The 18,373-nt window shown below is 43.9% G+C and overlaps 1 protein-coding gene across 1 annotated transcript; it reads right to left on the bottom strand.

The window, feature by feature from the left end:
• Positions 1 to 5,552: 5,552 nt before the first annotated feature.
• Positions 5,553 to 15,766, bottom strand: LOC311327270 (NACHT, LRR and PYD domains-containing protein 3-like). The gene is made up of 10 exons (XM_084460303.1): positions 15,436 to 15,766; positions 14,721 to 14,776; positions 14,357 to 14,605; positions 13,683 to 13,725; positions 11,743 to 13,500; positions 10,250 to 10,450; positions 7,635 to 7,805; positions 7,198 to 7,359; positions 6,821 to 6,870; positions 5,553 to 6,471 (listed from the first exon to the last, which is right to left on the bottom strand). Exons 1-10 carry the CDS (start codon positions 15,693 to 15,695, stop codon positions 5,945 to 5,947), a joined length of 3,477 nt encoding a protein of 1,158 aa, XP_084316429.1. The 5' UTR covers positions 15,696 to 15,766; the 3' UTR covers positions 5,553 to 5,944.
• Positions 15,767 to 18,373: the final 2,607 nt, after the last annotated feature.

Here is an 18,373-nt window from a genome sequence, read left to right as displayed (position 1 = left end):
AAGAAGTTACAAGACAGACATTTGATACTGTACATGACCCTTATCTGTAAAGTTCCATCTACTTCATCAAAATATATATAGTACATTCTAAGAAATGTGTCAACTGTGTTCAAATGTCTGACACACACACACACACACACACACACACACACACACACACACACACACACACACACACACACACACACAGTTTTAACAAGTTACAAGACAGACATTTGATACATGACCCTTATCTGTAAAGTTCCATCTACTTCATCAAAATATATATAGTACATTCTAAGAAATGTGTCAACTGTGTTCAAATGTCTGACACACACACACACACACACACACACACACACACACACACACACACACACACACACACACACACACACAGTTTTAACAAGTTACAAGACAGACATTTGATACATGACCCTTATCTGTAAAGTTCCATCTACTTCATCAAAATATATATAGTACATTCTAAGAAATGTGTCAACTGTGTTCAAATGTCTGACACACACACACACACACACACACACACAAACACACACACACACACACACACACACACACACACACACACACACACACACACACACACACACACAGTGTTCCATATGCAACCTTACCTTTGAGTTCATCTCTCCTCTTAGTCTCTCTCTGCTTGTCATGACAGGAGGATGATCTGAAAATGAGAAAACAGGCATTTGGTTTCATTTCAACAGCAAACAAGTAGGAATCTTTGTAGCTTTCTAGACACATTGACAGGATAGCATCTGACTGATATCAGTTGACCTCACCTTGAGTCTCTCTGGTCATCAGATGCAGCTCCACTGCTGTCCTCCTCTGTCTTCTCTTCTGTCTCCTCCTCGTCTCTCCTCCTTTCAGCCTCACCCTCATCTCTCCTCTCTTCTCTCTCCTCTTCTCTCTTCTTCTCCGCCTCCATCTCTTCTCTCTTCATCTCTGCTCCCTCTGCTTTTCTCTTCTCTTCTGTCTCCTCCTCTTCTCTCCTCCTTTCAGCCTCACCCTCATCCCTCTTCTCTTTTGAGTCCTCTCCTCTCCTCATCCCAGCCTCTCTCTCTCCTCTCCTCATCCCAGCCTCTCTCTCTCCTCTCCTCATCCCAGCCTCTCTCTCTCTCCTCTCCTCATCCCAGCCTCCCTCTCTCCTCTCCTCATCTCTGCCTCCCTCTCTCTCTCTCCTCATCCCAGCCTCCCTCTCTCCTCTCCTCATCCCAGCCTCTCTCTCTCTCCTCTCCTCATCTCTGCCTCCCTCTCTCTTTCTCCTCATCCCAGCCTCTCTCTCCTCATCCCTGCCTCCCTCTCTCTCTCTCTCCTTATCCCAGTCTCCCTCTCTCCTCTCCTCATCCCAGCCTCTCTCTCTCTCCTCTCCTCATCTCTGCCTCCCTCTCTCTCTCTCCTCATCCCTGCCTCCCTCTCTCTCTCTCCTCATCCCAGCCTCCCTCTCTCCTCTCCTCATCCCAGCCTCCCTCTCTCTCTCTCCTCATCCCAGCCTCCCTCTCTCCTCTCCTCATCCCAGCCTCTCTCTCATCTCTCTTCCTCTTAGCCTCTCTCTCATCTCTCTTCCTCTTAGCCTCTCTCTCATCTCTCTTCCTCTCTGGTCCCTCTGCTTTTCTCTTCTCTTTTGTCTTCCCATCTTCTATCTTCTCGTCCTCTCCCTCTTTTCTTTTCTCTACCTCCCTCTTTTCCAGCCTTCTTCTGATGCTTTCTCTCCTCTGTTCTGTCCTCCGTTGAGAGTCCCTCTCCTCACTCCGATATTTGGAAGTATTTCTCCTCATGGTCTGATCTCCTCAGTCCTTACACCATGCATGTAATTTAGTTACTCCATATGTGTATATATATACCCCCCTCTCTCTCTCTCTCTCTCTCTCTCTCTCCTGTCCTCCCTCTATCTCCCTCTCTTCTCTCACTTCCTCTCCAGAACCTGTTGAGAGAGAGAAGAAAAACGGGGAAACAACAGAATAGGGGGAGAAAGAGGGGAAGGGGAAGAAAAAAGAGGGGAGGAAAAAAGAAAGAGAGAGAAAGAAAGTAAGTCACCACAAAAACCCTCAGTGTGTGTGTGTGTGTCTGGGTCTGGAATCAAAATTCATAGTTCACTAGGTGTGATAGTCATGTGGTGATGCTGCCACTGGGGGGCGCTCTCCCTCCATCTCAGGACCTGCAGGATGAGGGGATGATTTAGGACCCTTGAGGGCCACTGTAGTTAGTCCCACCCCACGTCAGAGTCTTGAGAAACAATTTCACTCATTTTCTTTGAGTTTGTCTGTGAACTTGATTATGCATTACACATTTAATTGTGTAGCCATATTCATTTGATATGTTTTTCTGTTGGCAGCCAAATAAATGCTTAAGTGTGATTTACCGGGTGATTTAGATGAGTCTAAATTTCCCAGAGGGGAAAATGTTTCATGTGGTCTAACATTATGAAGAGATCATCTGTGTTATCGTTCCCTGTTTTTGGTCCTAAATCAATCATAGCCTACCACAGAATGTGTGGAATGTTTGCTTTCCTCACAGCCACATAATACAGCATGTCCGTGTAGCCTACGCCACATACAGGATGCACGAAACGTACAGTAGGCTACCTAAACTGTAGGAGCAATCAGACAAAGGTAGGCTCGTACAAATACCTTCCGAAGATGATTTGTTTCCTCGCGTGGACCTCACCAACAAGCACATGCACCTCCGTCTCCGAAAAGTTTCTCTTCTTTCCGCGTTAGGCTCTGTGCACCAGCTTCACTACTTCCTGAAAGTCACTTGGCTCCTTTGGCCCAATCTCAAACCACCCCCTAAGCCCTCGCCCTATCCACTCCCCCTCCGTTTGCGCGTTCACGCCGAGCTTCGCCATATTAAGGGCCGTCCCAAACCAATTAGCTTGGAGTGCGCTTGGAGTGCGAGTGGGCTGTCAACCCCTTAAATAGCAAGCCTGTGTAACAGGATTAATATTGTTCCACTAGATTTTCTTATTGTATAACTTTAATAATTATTATTTTCCTTGGGTTTCTGCTCGCCTTTGATTTTAATTGGTTGATTTATTATACACAGGGCTGGGGATTGGTTTTGGGGTATCTGGGGGCGTGACCTTGTGGGGTTAACTGTGCGCATCTATATTTCCTTCCCTTTTGGGGAGTATGGGTGCAACAAGGTCAGTGCTGTCGGTCTGTCTAAGCTAATCTTGTGACAGTACTTAGTCTGCTGTTATAGTGTATGTAACCCCCCCCCCCCTGGGAGATTTGAAGTATTTCATATTGAATGAGTTATGTTAGACTTGAGGTCACTTTTATTTCACATAAGAATATAAAAAGAATGTTTCCCCGTTTTCATGACTGCAGGGTTAGCCAACGAGCAACGAACTATTGCCAGAGGCTAATGTGTTCTCGTGCCCTGTCTACATGTCCATGCAGGAACAGTCTACAATAAAAAAGTTATTTGAATGCACGTCGTCCTCCAGTGTGCTCCGTAAACACAACGCAGATTGAGCCTGGCTACACCTGCATCGATAGCCCGATAGCCGAAGCAGGAAGTGCACGTGCCAAAGAGATGCCTCAGGAAACCGCATATAAATAAAGTTCCGTCTTCCTACACTGTCAATTATTGCAGATTATTTTACAGCACTCAAACATTTGTTTTTCTCACACTGATTTCATTGCCTCAAACAAAATCGAAGACAAAAATAGGAGAACATCACTTTATCCCTATATCACTTGACTTGTAGCAAACTCTTAAAAGCCTGTATTCATAGCCGACATAAAATAAATCTAAATAGGCCTAGGTCTACGTCAAATGTAGCCTACATCATATATTCCTTTCCATTAGGCTGCGATATGCAAATTGAGCTTCACAAAAGAAGGAATGCTGCCAAAGAGGCATAGGAGTAAGTTATTAATGGATTTATGTCTTTGTCTCGGGACAGTGTCATAGTATTCATTTAGTTAGAGTTCATTTGAAAAAACATTTCCGTTTGGACTTTTGACCATTTCTCATCATACATGGATTTAATTATAGTGATTTATATTTGTATTATAAATCCTAATTTTTTTTCCCATAAATCACCTAAACATGCCATGGTGACGGCCCTGTCCCGGTCGGTTCCGGTAGAGTGGGGAGTCCATCCCACATTTGGCTTTCCATTTATATACCCTCCCCCTCGATTGAGAGTGCCCTCCACAGCTGCGAGTGACACTTCATTTGGAGGGACACTCGGTGGCGGAGTGGGAGTGGGTAGGGGGTGGTTTGGGATTGGCCCTACATTTCCTGTCCAATATGATTGGATTTAGTGATTAATCAGGTGTGCGCTGGGTCTTCCGCACACCTGATTAATCACTTAAGCCAATCATATAGGACAGGAAATAAAGATGCCAAGTGACTTTCAGGAAGTAGTGGAGCTGGTGCACAGAGCCGTTGTTTACCGTCATAGTTTTGACCATATATGGTTGAATTTGGGCGTGGAGAGGGCGGAACACGAGGCGCGTGCACGTCCGCTGTGTTCTACGACACCGTGGGATTGAGAAATCGGCGCAGCAGCGTGTACGCCATGTTTGATGGATCCGAAAAGCGTGTAAATATTCTCGTCGTACGCGGCAGTCCGCCCTTTTCTCGTTTTCGTCGTACGCCCTCTTTTACACCTGAATTTACACGCTCTTTGATAAATGAGGCCCCTGATGTCCATAAATCTAGTCAACCTAACATGTGACTTATAGTTCCACTGAGTGAGTCCAGGATAGAGAGGCAGAGAGACTCTGTTCTAAAGCTATGCTGGCTGTAGAGTAGCACTAAAGAGTAAACACAGAGCACAAATACACACACACAGTCACACTCTTCTCTCTTTTGGAGATAGTGCCTTAATCAGGGTGTGATCATAACAAGCAGAGACATTTACATACTTCCTGGTCACGTCACATGACCACTGACCCACAAGCCCAGCAAACCAAGAAGAGTAACCATGACGGCAGCAGTCAACCACACACACACCAACTAGTGAAGCATAGGATTCCTCCTCTAGTGTTTGTGTGTGGCAGGGTGTGCAAGCAGACACACACGCACACACGCACGCACACACACACACACACACACACACACACACACACACACACACACACACACACACACACACACACACACACACACACACACACACACACACACACACACACACACACACACACACACACACGGGCACACGTTTTCCTTGGGTGCTAGAGTATGAACCTTCAGCTTGTCTTTCCATATGGCCAGCCAGAAACACTTAGTTCCAACCAAACACACACACACACACACACACACACACACACACACACACACAGGCAGTAAGTACCTAAAATAGATCTCATATCACTAGTAAAAACATACTCTTTGGGAGTTGAAATATGAATTCATGTTAATACGAAGATTTAGCATTTTATTATCACAATGTGCAAAACAACAATCATACTGTACATAGACGAGCAATTAATGCACGACTTAAAACATATTCTGCAGGATCATTGTTTCCATAAACAGTATCTCAATTATTCATCTTGAACAAGTCATGAAATCAAAAGGTTGTCATTATAAAACAGGAGTGTTGTGTTGAATTCATGCTGCAACACAAACATTGAACAAATTGACATATTCTCAGATATCATACATTATATCATATTTACAGACATCACACATTATATCAACCTCAATCATAGATTTAACAAGTCAAGTCTCTGCTATTCACAGTGAAAGTCCTTTTACAGCGCAGCACTCTAACAGAACAAGGACGTCCAGTCAAAGGGACAGAACCCTTCATCTCCTCATGACCACAGTGGGGTCATCAATGTCAACATTGACCTGGGACAACCTCTGTATCTGTAGTCATGGTTACAATCAACCACACCCCATCATGTCACACAGGTGTGTGGGGACAGAACTGTGTTTCCATGGAGACCAAGGTGTTCCTCCAGGACACGGGAGGCTACTCTACCTGGCACAGGGTCACTGAGCCCCTTACCACAAACCCTGGGTAGAGGGGCTCAGTGAATGTGGTGTGGAATGTGTACAGGTGGGTCATTGTGTCAGAGGAGATGCTGTAGAAGGAGAGTACGCCAGCTGACCAGTCCAGGAAAACTCCTACTCTGCTGGATGCAGGTAACCACTCAGGTAAAATAGTCGGTTCTTGATTGTGCACGACGCCGACTCTCTGATCCCACCTGATAAGACTCCAGGATTTGTCATTGGTTCCAAGTCCAGAAGCATGATTGTCTCCCTCTCTGCTGATGGTCTTATATGTCACTCCTATAAGAGCACCCCCCTTCCTATTCACCTCCCAGTAATGGCGTCCAGTCAGACCCTCTCTACACAGCACCTGTCTGGCTCTATCAAACCTCTCTGGGTGATCAGGATACAGCTGATCCTCTTCAACCCTCTCCACCCTCCTGTTGTCCTCAGACAGAGAGAGCTTTCTGTGTGCTGTGTTTGGGTCCAGACTGAGATCACAGGCATCTACAGATGAGAGGAGAAAGGCTGGATTACAACCTGTGTTAGAGTGTGTGTGTGTGTGTGTGTGTGTGTGTGTGTGTGTGTGTGTGTGTGTGTGTGTGTGTGTGTGTGTGTGTGTGTGTGTGAGAGAGAGAGAGTGTGTGTGTGTTCCTAGGTAGCTCCTGTAGCTAGCTCTATATTCAGAGAGATTAAATATGGATTGAACATGATCTAGGAAGAATAAGGTTAAAGTTTAATTGAACAAAAGATTGAGGTCAAGCATTTCCACATGTCAAGTCAATGGATGGATGTGATTCCCTCAGGTTATTGTTTTGTACATTGACCAAAACAGCTCTTCAAAACAACAACTTACACTTCTTAAGCAGCTGTGGTTTCACCCAGATCTCTTCATTGTGGTCCACACTATGAGAGAGGCAGAGGAAGAGACAGGGCAAGAGTGACACACACACACACACACACACACACACACACATGGCATGTGTATGAAGAGCAGTCTGGACAAGACACAACTAGGACTCAGTGATAACTCAATATAAGAACATGTCTGTGTGTGAAGTACTGCCTAGAAGAGTGATGAAGCAGGAGCTCTACTCTATCAGGACCTGACCCGACTCACACCAACATGAGAAATACAGAGAATCTGAAAACTGTTATAACAACAGTAACTGGACTGATCAACATTTCATAAAGCATAATTGGTAAAGACGTGCATTAGTAATTGATACTAACTTGAGTTTCTCCAGCCTTAAGAGTGGATCAGAGAGCAGCTCCACTCCTGAGTCTCCTGGGTGATTGTAGCTCAGGTCCAGTTCTCTCAGGTGGGAGGGGTTTGACCTGAGTGCTGAAGCCAGAGCAGCACAGCCTTCCTCTGTGACTCGACAGAAAGACAGCCTATAGAGAGAGAGGTCATCAGGATATTACAACAGCTCTGCTGCACTCTGCTGGTGAGAGATGGAACTGCATACAATGTGTTTACCAGTATGATGCATGATGTAAAATGAGAGCAAGTGACATAAGAGAAATTGAATAATCTATTATTTGCCAAATAAAGAATAATATATTCTCAGCTACATATCAATGTTTACCTTTTCATCATAAATACATTGATTTGTGGAATTATCAACATATTTATCTCTCATTGGTGGAGTGTGTTTCTAATAACTGACCTCAGTATCTTCAGCCTACAGTTGGGACTCTTCAGACCATCAGAGAGCAGCTTCACTCCTGAGTCCTGCAGGTCACTGTGACTGAGGTCCAGCTCTGTCAGGTGGGAGTTTAAGCTGAGGGTTGAAGCCAACTCCTCACAACTGTTCTCTGTCAGGAAACAGTTGTCCAGCCTAAATAGGAGATGCAAATACACGACAACATGCTGAGTAACAAGTAGACTAGAGTGAGAATTTAGTCTACACACAGAAAAGTCAATGACAACATAGTGACTCACAGGCTAGAAGTCATGGAGAGAGTTGGTTAAGCCACACGTTAGTCAGTGTGTAGTAACAGAGAACATGTCGTTCATGTGTTCAGATGAAGCAGTGTTTTAGTCCTGAGCCCTATGTTACGTCCTTCCTAACTACTGTAGGAGCCAGAGATCAGCCAGAGATCAGTGGTGCTCAGCTGAGAACTGGTATCCTTCCCCTTTCTATTGAAGTAGGTCGGTTCACAGCGAAGCCAGAAGAGAACAGGATATGCTCATGCATTATGTGGGCTGTGATCAAAAAGATGTTGAAAATGAATTTCATTTCATATTTTATCATACATTATATTATGATTTGAGGATTCCCTTGTTTGATGAAATGCAAAATCAAGACCCTGAGCTGTTCTGGGCAGATAATGGCCAGAAGCTGAAGTGGTTATTTAAGGCTGAAGTATTTAAGATTGCCCGTTTTATTTATAAGGCCTGGATTAGAGAACAATCTGTTTTTAAGTAAGATATGTCAGGCTCTCCTGACATGATGTGTGAGTTCCAGTGCTGGGTAAGCTACTTTCAAAACCTAACTATTACACATTACGAGTTACGTTCATTTGAGAGTAATTCATTTATTTATAAGATTAATTTGAAACAATCCTGGACATATGTGAGTATGAAAATAAAACTATACATACAGCAAACCAATATTTTACGAGCTAGGCCTAGGCTAGCTTACTTTAATCTTTTACACTTTTTTTTCAAATCTACTGTAGATAATAAACAAACTGAATAATCATGTAATAATTGGCATCCATGGTTGAACCTAATTGCTGACCTATATCAATATGTTGCCCTACAAAAAGCTGGCTAGATAGGAAACCTGTTACAAAGGCTGATGAATGGTAAATGGACTGCACTTATACAGCGCTTTTATCCACAGCACTTCACAATGGCCTCTCATTCACCCATTCACACACCAATGGTGGCAGCTGTCATGTAAGATGCTAACCTGCTCACTGGGAGCAATTTGGGGTTCAGTGTCTTGCTCAAGGACACTTCGACATGTGGACAGGAAGAGCAGCCGGGATTTGAACCGCCGACCCTGCGGTCATTGGACGACCCACTCTACCACTTGAGTCACAAGTGAAGCTACCTAGCCTAACCTATACCTAGGGCTCTGGAGGGATAGTATTACATACTACTAAAATACCTAAAGCATGTGTTTTTAATTCTGAAAGTGCATTTTGCATGTTCTTTTTCTGGTTCTCAAAGTTGAACAGTGGAGTAAAAGGGCACTTGGAACTTGGCCAGTAAGTCTCATGATAAGCTTTCTAAAAGCGCTCAATTCTACTGTTGACAGAGGCAGCATGTCTTCGGCAACATACTCTTACACAAATCTCCTCAAGTCTCGGGGATCAAGGGCAGATCGAAATCCAAAGAAATCGAATCTATGTTGCTTGGTTTGCTCTCGTAATGGGAGTGTATCCATTGTGAAAACATAGCACCTGTAGCCATTGTTGTCTTCTCTTCGCTGGTCATGTAGCGTTGCGCTGTAGCTATGCAGATTCCAGGTGAGTGGACTTTACCAATCAATCATTCATCCTCATTCTCCCCCGTTCCCGTTCACACCCCCCCAATCAAATGCCAGCAAACAAACACACAGACAATAAACTTCCCTCTCCCTGTGCGTGTGTTTCAATACCGTAAGTAACAAATTATTTGACATTGTAACTAACAATATTACCGAAATCCTTCAGTATCTGTAACATGTTATATTGCTTAGTTACTGCCAACAGCAATATGTTACTGTAATGCATTACTTTTGTAGCGCGTTACACCCAACTCTGGTGAGTTCACAGGCCTATATGTGTTTTGGTGTGTTTTGTGTTTTATTATAAATATCTTGTGTGTATTTTGGATGTTTCTTTAATTATATGTTTGATCTTTGTTTATGAAAAACTGAGCGGAAAGTGATTTATAATAAGTCCACATGGGCTGGGCTGCATTTGAAGCATGACACTCAAATAAAGGAATAACTCATCATATACGATCCCTACAGATGTGATGGAGTGTGTGTAGACATGCGGTATCAGTCAGTTTAATAAAATATTACCGCATTAAAGTTTAGTAACAAGCTAACAGGGATAATGAATGTTAAACATGAAGACATTCAAATATTCTCTCCATCTCTCCCACCTGGTGTGTCCCATACAGTATATCTGAGGGTCAGTGAGTCACCAGAAAATCAACTGAACTGAAAAAAGACTGCATATGAACATGCTCTAAGAGTGACAATGTGAGACCAACAGACTGTCCAGCCATGTGTCCATTTTAGGGTTGTCATCATGTAAAAACCCCTGTAAAGGTACTGACCTCAGTGTCTCCAGTTTACAGTGTGGACCTCTCATGGCAGCGAAGACAACATGCAGGTTATCATAATATAACATCTTATTTATCATCTTCATATAACTGGTAATGTTCTTCAGGTGCAGCTCTCTCAGAGGACAGTCTGGTGTCTGGAGGGTGGAGGCCAGTGATTCACAGTCCTCAAGGCTGAGCGTCATGTCAGTCAGTCTGTAGAAACAGAGAACATGTCCTTCATGAGCTGGAGTTGCCAGGGTTCAAATCCCATCTCTATCTCTTTCACAGACCTATTGTATGTCTCCTGTCACCCCACCTACTCCCTTCCTACTGTCTAGAGGAAACACATGTCCTCTGTCCTTGTAATGGCACCAATGTCGTGGAGCTTGTCAGGTTTGTAAAGTAGCTTGTAACATGGTGGTAGGAGTGTAGACACTGAATCTGCTGAGTTGTATGTTTTCTTTTTACTTTTAAAAATGATTGCACTATGTCAGTAGATCCAAACAAACCAATATACACGAGAAACCATAAACAATGAAATGAACATTATGTATGTATAAAGTATTAATGTGATAAGTGTGGCTGATATGTGCTAGCTATAGTTTTATTGTTGCCTCCACCATCCCAGCCTCCATCTTTGGTTCTATTTGACTCTGTCAGGGGATTGATGGATAACATGCTGCTCTGTGCCTTTGCTGTTGATCATGTAGCACATGCATTTCCAGACTGAGAGCTTTCTGAAGCAGAACCATACTGGTTGCTATGGTAAATGGTAAATGGACTGCACTTATACAGTACTTTCATCCAAAGCGCTTTACAATGAAGGCCTCTCATTCACCCATTCAAACACACATTCACACACCAATGGTGTCAGCTGCCATGCAAGGTGCTAGCCTGCTCATTAGGAGCAATTGGGGGTTCAGTGTCTTGCCCAAGGGCACTTCGACATTTTGTCAGGAGGAGCAGGGATTTGAACCGCCATTGGACGACCCGCTCAACCTCCTGAGCTACAGCCGCCCGTCTCCGGGCTCTCCCCCCACACTCCCCAGTCCAAACCCTGTGTCTATATCGCCCTCACACGGACAGCTGGCTTCGCTCAAATGTTTGTTTTGATTTGTGGATCTGCCCCCTAATTCGTATTCACTCCAATATTTAATAGGTTGTACTGTAAGTTGGCCTATGCTACACCCCTCCACCAAGTTTCTTGAAAATCGGTCTGGTAGTGTTTGCATAATCCTGCTAAGAAAACAACCAATCAATGAGTGAACACACATCACTGACAACATTACCTCTCGCCCTGCGCTGTTGCTGGAGCGGAGGTAGAGTACACTGTAAACACGAATACATTCAGATAATATATACACCCTCTTTCCCACCTGGTGTGTCCCATATATGTCTGAGGGTCTGTGACTGCACAGAAAAGCAACTGAATTAACACAGTCCTTTAAAACAATCAGCGTCATTTATACTAGTGTGATATGTGTCAGTTTGACATTAATATTTACATTGCCTTTCTGCATTTCCTCACAGCTGGGATCAGTCTGTTATGCACTTTCTTGGCTATGTTGTATTTCCTCTGGTCCATCTCATCCAGCACACCCTGTGACATCAGAAGTGCGTTGGCCAGTGCTGAGCAGTGATCTCCTGAGAGAGCTTGTTCATCTCGATCTGGTGACATGAGGAACTTGTGAATGTCTTCATGTACTGCACTGTCTTTCATCTCAGTCAAGCAGAGGATGAGATTGATGTAACTATCAGGTGAGAGGTTCTCCACATCTGGCTTCCTAAGGTATTTCTTCATCTCCTCAACAGTCTCTGAGCTGCTCTCTGTCTGTGACAGAAGGCCTTGTAAGAGAGTCTGGTTGGACTCCAGTGAGATGCCAAGCAGGAAGCGGAGGAACAGGTCCAGATGTCCATTCTCACTCTGTAGAGATTCATCCACAACTCTCTTCAGCACCTCATGCAGGGGCAGCTCTGTCGACACATTCTCCAGGAGAGACTCCAGTGAACTGATGTCGTTTCTCACACAGCAGTAGAACACATAGACAGCAGCAAGGAACTCCTGAAAGCTCAGGTGCACAAAGCAGTACACCTTGTTCTTATACAGGCCATGCTCTTCTTTCAGGATTTCTGTGCACAATCCACTTTCCACTGCTGCTTCATTGACATCAATTCCACACCTTTTCAGCTCCTCCTCTGAGAATATGAGATTTCCCTTCAGCAGCTGTTGGAATGCCAGCTGGGCCAGTTTCAGAATGTCGTTGTCTCTTGATTTCAGGATCTTCTGTCTAGACTGATCTTTCTCGTTTCTCTCTTCATACTTTCCAAGTGCCATCCCTGTTTGAGTGATCAGGAAGTGAATGTACATCTCAGTCAGAGATGTAGGGATCTCTCCTTTCTTGTTTTTACTCAGAATAGGTGCTAGAACCTTGGCAGTGATATAACACATGATAGGTATGTAACACATGATGTAGAGGCTTCTGTTTTTCTTGATGTGATCGATGATTTTGTTGGCTAGTTCCTCATCTTCACTGAATTGCTTCCTGAAGTACTTCTCCTTCTGGTGGTCTGTGAAGCCTCGTACTTCTGTCATCTGGTCAATGCACTGGCGTTCAATCTTATATGCTGCTGCTGGTCGAGTGGTTATCCAGAGGAGAGCAGAGGGAAACAGATGTCCCTTGATGAGGTTTGTCAGCAGCATGTCCACTGATGATGTCTCTGTTAAATCATTCAACCTCTTGTTTCTGAAACTGAATGGAAGTTTACTTTCATCCAGTCCATCAAAGATGAACAGAACTTTAGAGGATGCAAACATGCTTGCGTCTGCTTTCTCTTTCAGTTCAGGGTGAAAGTAACACAGAAGGTCATGCAGACTGTACTGCTCATCCTGGATCAAATTCAGCTCTCTGAATGGAAGCACAAAGATGAAATCTATATCCTGATTGGCTTTCCCTTCTGCCCAGTCAAGGATGAACTTCTGCACTGAGACTGTCTTTCCTATACCCGCCATGCCTTTCGTCATCAGAGTTCTGATGGATTCTTCTTGTTCAGGACGGGGTTTGAAGATGTCATTACAGTTGATAGAAGTAACTGATGATTTTTGGAGTGATTCAATCCGCCTGATCTCATGTTCTGTATTAACTTCTTTACTCTCTCCATCAGTGATGTAGAGCTCTGTGTAGATGCTGTTGAGGAGAGTTTTTCTGTCTTCTGTAGTCCCCTCAAACATTTTCTTCAAACTGTCTTGAAGTTTGTCTTTAACTCTTTTTTGGTTCAGCAAAGGGGAGAATGGGAGAAAGTGAAAATGTAGAGTGAGACATGAAGAATAAAAAGCATAAAACAACATCCAGTACAATCACAATCCTTATACAGTAACAGTGTATAGATCTGTGAAACGCAATGGACCCTTCTAACAAAAACATTCTCCTGATTTTACATATCTCACCTTTGTTTGGTGGCACTGCATGGTGTGGCTGTGGCTACGCCTTCTGAAATGATAAGGAAAAACAAGAACCATGATGTCCAAGACCAGGACGATACTGTCCTACAGAACCTCGGGGATGATAAAGGACGATACTGTCCTACAGAACCTCAGGGATGATAAAGGATGATACTGTCCTACAGAACCTCAGGGATGATAAAGGATGATACTGTCCTACAGAACCTCAGGGATGATAAAGGATGATACTGTCCTACAGAACCTCAGGGATGATAAAGGATGATACTGTCCTACAGAACCTCAGGGATGATAAAGGATGATTGTGTTCTTGTAGCAGTATGACCTTCTGGAGGGGACAACAGTGCAACTGTAGCACACAGACAGAAGCGTGGGATGAAGGTTTCACCTTTTCTCTGAGCCTCCACAACGGGTAGAGTTGTAAAGTTGTGGAACAAACACACACACATGCGCGCGCGTACACACACACACACACACACACAGTTTACTATAGATTATCAGGCTAACTTGGTAGAGCTCCGGTGCAGTAGGTTCTCCATATGTTGTCTCTTAGATAGTTTGGAGTTCATTTTTGTTATGGTGCAGTTATAGATAAGAATAAGAAACACAACTTATTTGATTGTGACAAGATTAAATAAACATAATCTAACAACAGAGCTTACCAAGGTCCTGGAGTAAATGAGGCTCTTTCTCCTGGAGGATCCTGTAGAAGGCTGATTTGACCTTGACTCCCCCGGATTTTAAGGCGTTGTCCAGCTCCCTCATCTTCTTCTGTCTGGTCGGGGCTGCTTGGATGTCAGAGTAGAGCTCATCAGGGATCATACCCTTCTGGTGCAGTTCATCTGCTATGGGCATCACCTCAGCAACCCTCTGAATGAGCTTAGACCGATGTGTGTCCACAAACTTTGCCTCTAGAGAAGAGAAATACACACACAAACACACAGAGAGAGAAGAGAATGGTAAACTGGTAGCTTGCACTTCTAAACATGTCCAGTGTTCCACCTCAGTACAGAAATACAGCCTCACCTCTGTCTTCTCTTGTCCTCTCTGTCTCACTCTGTCCATCATGAGAGGTGGAGGGCCTGAGGAAGGAGAACAAATGAAAGAAAGAAATTACCGTATTGTCCCGAATATAAGACAATATTTTTTTCCTAGAAAAACATCTGAAAAAAAGGTGTCGTCTTATATTCGGGGTCTAGACTTTTAAATGTAATTATACATTCACAACAGCAGATGGCGCTGTTCCCCCAAGCAAGCCACCGCTTTTCTCCCTCAAGGCACAACACACAGCGACGGGTGGCTGGCTGTAAAGACGGAAAGACGTGGTATATAATTGCATAGGCGATTTTACCCTCTGAGAGGGGGTGGGGGCAACATTTTGACGTGAGAAAAAAACAAAACAGTTCTGCCGTCCCGTCCCGTCTATTTACAAAGAATGCTTGTTGTGAACAGCATGCTAATAAGAAATCCGTATGACAATTCAATATGCACAACGCATCAAACTTCATTAAACACCTAAAAATATTCGGATTATGATACATTTCACAGGAGAGCATACTGAGACTGGTAAGATTATCCACACCCTGGAACTACAACCCAGGAGCAATGTTGACACTGCCCCCTATATCCACATCCTGGTACTACAACCCAGGAGCAATGTTGACACTGCCCCCTATATTCACACTCTGGTACAGGGGCAACATCAACAAGATATAATCTGACTGATAACAACTGAACTCACCTTGAGTTTCTCTGGTCATTAGATGCTGCTCCACTGTTGTCCTCCTCTGTCTCCCCCCCTGCTTTTCTCTTCTCTTTTGCCTTCCCATCTTGTTTCTTCTTCTTTGTCTCTCCCTCTTTTCTTTTCTCTACCTCCCTCTTTTCTATCTCTTCCAGACTTCTTCTGCGGGCTGTGGAAATGATGATGTTTTCTCTTCTCTGTTCAGTCCGCCGTTGAGAGTCCATCTCCTCACTCCGATATTTGGAAGTATTTCTCCCCATGGTCTGATCTCCTCAGTCCTTACACCATGCATTTAATTTAGTTGACTTGTTTGTCACTCATGCCTAATTCCTTCACCTGACAAGAGTTAACTGGATTCTGAACAGACTGGATTCTGTAAGAGACATTCACAGGTGTTTTAAAAAGCCCTGAAGCCCTGATGTCCATAAATGTAGTCAACATAACATGTGACTTCTAGTTCCACTGCGTGAGTCCAGGATAGAGAGGCAGAGAGACTCTGTTCTAAATCTATGCTGGCTGTAGAGTAGCACTAAAGAGTAAACACAGAGCACAAATACACACACACACAGTCACACTCTTCTCTCTTTTGGAGATAGTGCCTTAATCAGGGTGTGATCATAACAAGCAGAGACATTTACATGCAGCCATTTAGCAGATGTGAACACATTAGTCTCTGACATCTTAGAGTGTATAGGAAGGAATTTCTATGATGTAAATGATATTGTCATGTGAATATTTAGTGTATATAAATGCAGGATTCTCACCTGACTGCTGCAGATTCAAGGTTGTCTCTTCAAATGTCTGAATCTTTCTGAGAACAAGGAAATAATTTACATAAAAATAGACTCACCTGTCTAAGAAGGGACTTCAGACCTACATATTTGTGGTTATCTATGTGGGTGTGTGCATGTGTCTTTAACAACACACAAGGAGCGAGAGAGAGAGAGAGAGAGACGGACATACTTCCTGTTTACTGTCACTCAACAACACATTCTAATTCCAATAGAACTTTCTAATGCAAATGTAACTATCCACAATGTCACACCAGCTTCCTTTCTCTGCATATTCATGACGTTTACAAAGCATTATACACAAACATTTACTGACCAACACATGTACCATTCATTTAGAACATGTTCAAACCTAAATAATTGTATCCAGTGGGATGAAATGGTTGTATTCTTCCACACATAGTCTCATAGGATCTACCTCCATATGAATCATTATTCTAAATACTAAAACTGACTTCTGGTAATGAAACGCTCAGCAGACTTCCTGCTACACCATTCTAGCCTCTGATCTGATCTGAGTTCTGTTCAACCAAGAACACACACAGGGGTGTACTGAACTAAGAACGTTCCAGAAACAATGTTCAACAAAATAGATATACCAGTATATGTGTATATATGCAAATATTTAAGATTCTCACGTCTGCTGCAGAAACAAGGTTGTTTCTTCAACTCTCTGGCAAGGAGGGTCATTACACTCGTATAAACACGCTTTGGAGGCAAAAACACGTTACGTAATGCTACATTTGTGTGTGTGTGTGTGTGTGTGTGTGTGTGTGTAGGATCAGACTTCCACTAGTCTGTGTGAATATGTCACTTAGACCATCATTATAGCAAGAGGCAGCCCACTGATGATGCAGGGTCTTTTTCTCATTTGAAACCCATTTGTGTGTGATCTGATCTTTTTAGTGTAGTGTAGTACACTTGTAGTGTAGTGTACAAATTTAGTGTAGAAATGTAGGATTCTCACCTGACTGCTGTAGATTCAAGGTTGTCTCGTCAACTGTCTGAATCTCTCTGAGAACAAGGAAATGATTTTCACAACTGACTAAGCACGCACGCGCACGCACGCTGTAACGGTCTGTTCCTCAAACGTGATTAGTTGGGCGCCAGCCAGGGCAGGGGAACCCTGGCAATATTTATAGTTTGTCTGAGTCCCAGGCTATTACACAGGATGCATGTATGTACTTCACATGAACCCTCAGCGAGCTTATAAAGAATAACACAAACACCATGGCACACGTTTCATACATATATTCTGACCCACACCCGGCAACAACTGAGACACAATCCAACTCCCACCAGCAGGGGCAATGTCCCAGAAGTCCAACAGTGCAAACAATGTCCCAAGATTCCACCAGCAGGTGGCACCACCCCCAAGTCCTTGAATATCGCACCACACGGAAGTCCTTTATCCAGTCCACTCTGGCGTGGTAAACAACAGTAGAATAGTCACAGTTCAAAAATACAATCACAGCGCTATTCGTGGGTCCATCCGTTCACCCACGCACAAACACCCTGAGTATTCCACAAGTGCGGCAGAGATCAATCCCGGCCCAAAACGGTAAATCCTACAATCAGAGCCACCGCACAAAGAAATAAACGGATCAAACTCACTTAAAGTTAGGTTGCGGATGACGTCACCCCCCCCTTTTTCCCTCGAATGCGGAAGACCGGAGGAGCCGGCAACGGCCCGTGTCTCCCCCTCGAAATCCACCGAAGGAATAAACAATGATCCTCCAAAATAGTATTCCAATGAGGTATGTGGAACATAAACCTTCCGTAGGCTTCCTCCCGTTCACGAGGCTACAATCCACCGCGAAATCGACTGGGGTTCCGGGTTAGGACTCTCGTTCGTCAGACGAAGGTAAGGCTCTGTCATGGATGTATTATATAAACTGGATACAGCCACTCCATTCACTGGCCGCTATCAACAATGAAGCCCTATTGAACCGCGCCATCTTGGCAAAATTTGTAGTCATTTGACTATTTCCGGTTACTTTTGACTTGCGCAGTTGAGCTTCTCTGGCCGACGCGCGTCCACGAAAAAGTTCACATTTCTCTGAAATGTAGACGCGCGTTCCCGGCTCTCCCCGCTTTGATTTAGCAATGAAAACCGGCTTGCATATTAACCTGTTTTTGTCAAATAT

This window comes from Borostomias antarcticus, assembly GCF_949987555.1.
Source record: "Borostomias antarcticus genome assembly, chromosome: 31".
Taxonomy (NCBI): Eukaryota; Metazoa; Chordata; class Actinopteri; order Stomiiformes; family Stomiidae; genus Borostomias; species Borostomias antarcticus.
This window is presented reverse-complemented; position numbering and strand designations above follow the sequence as displayed.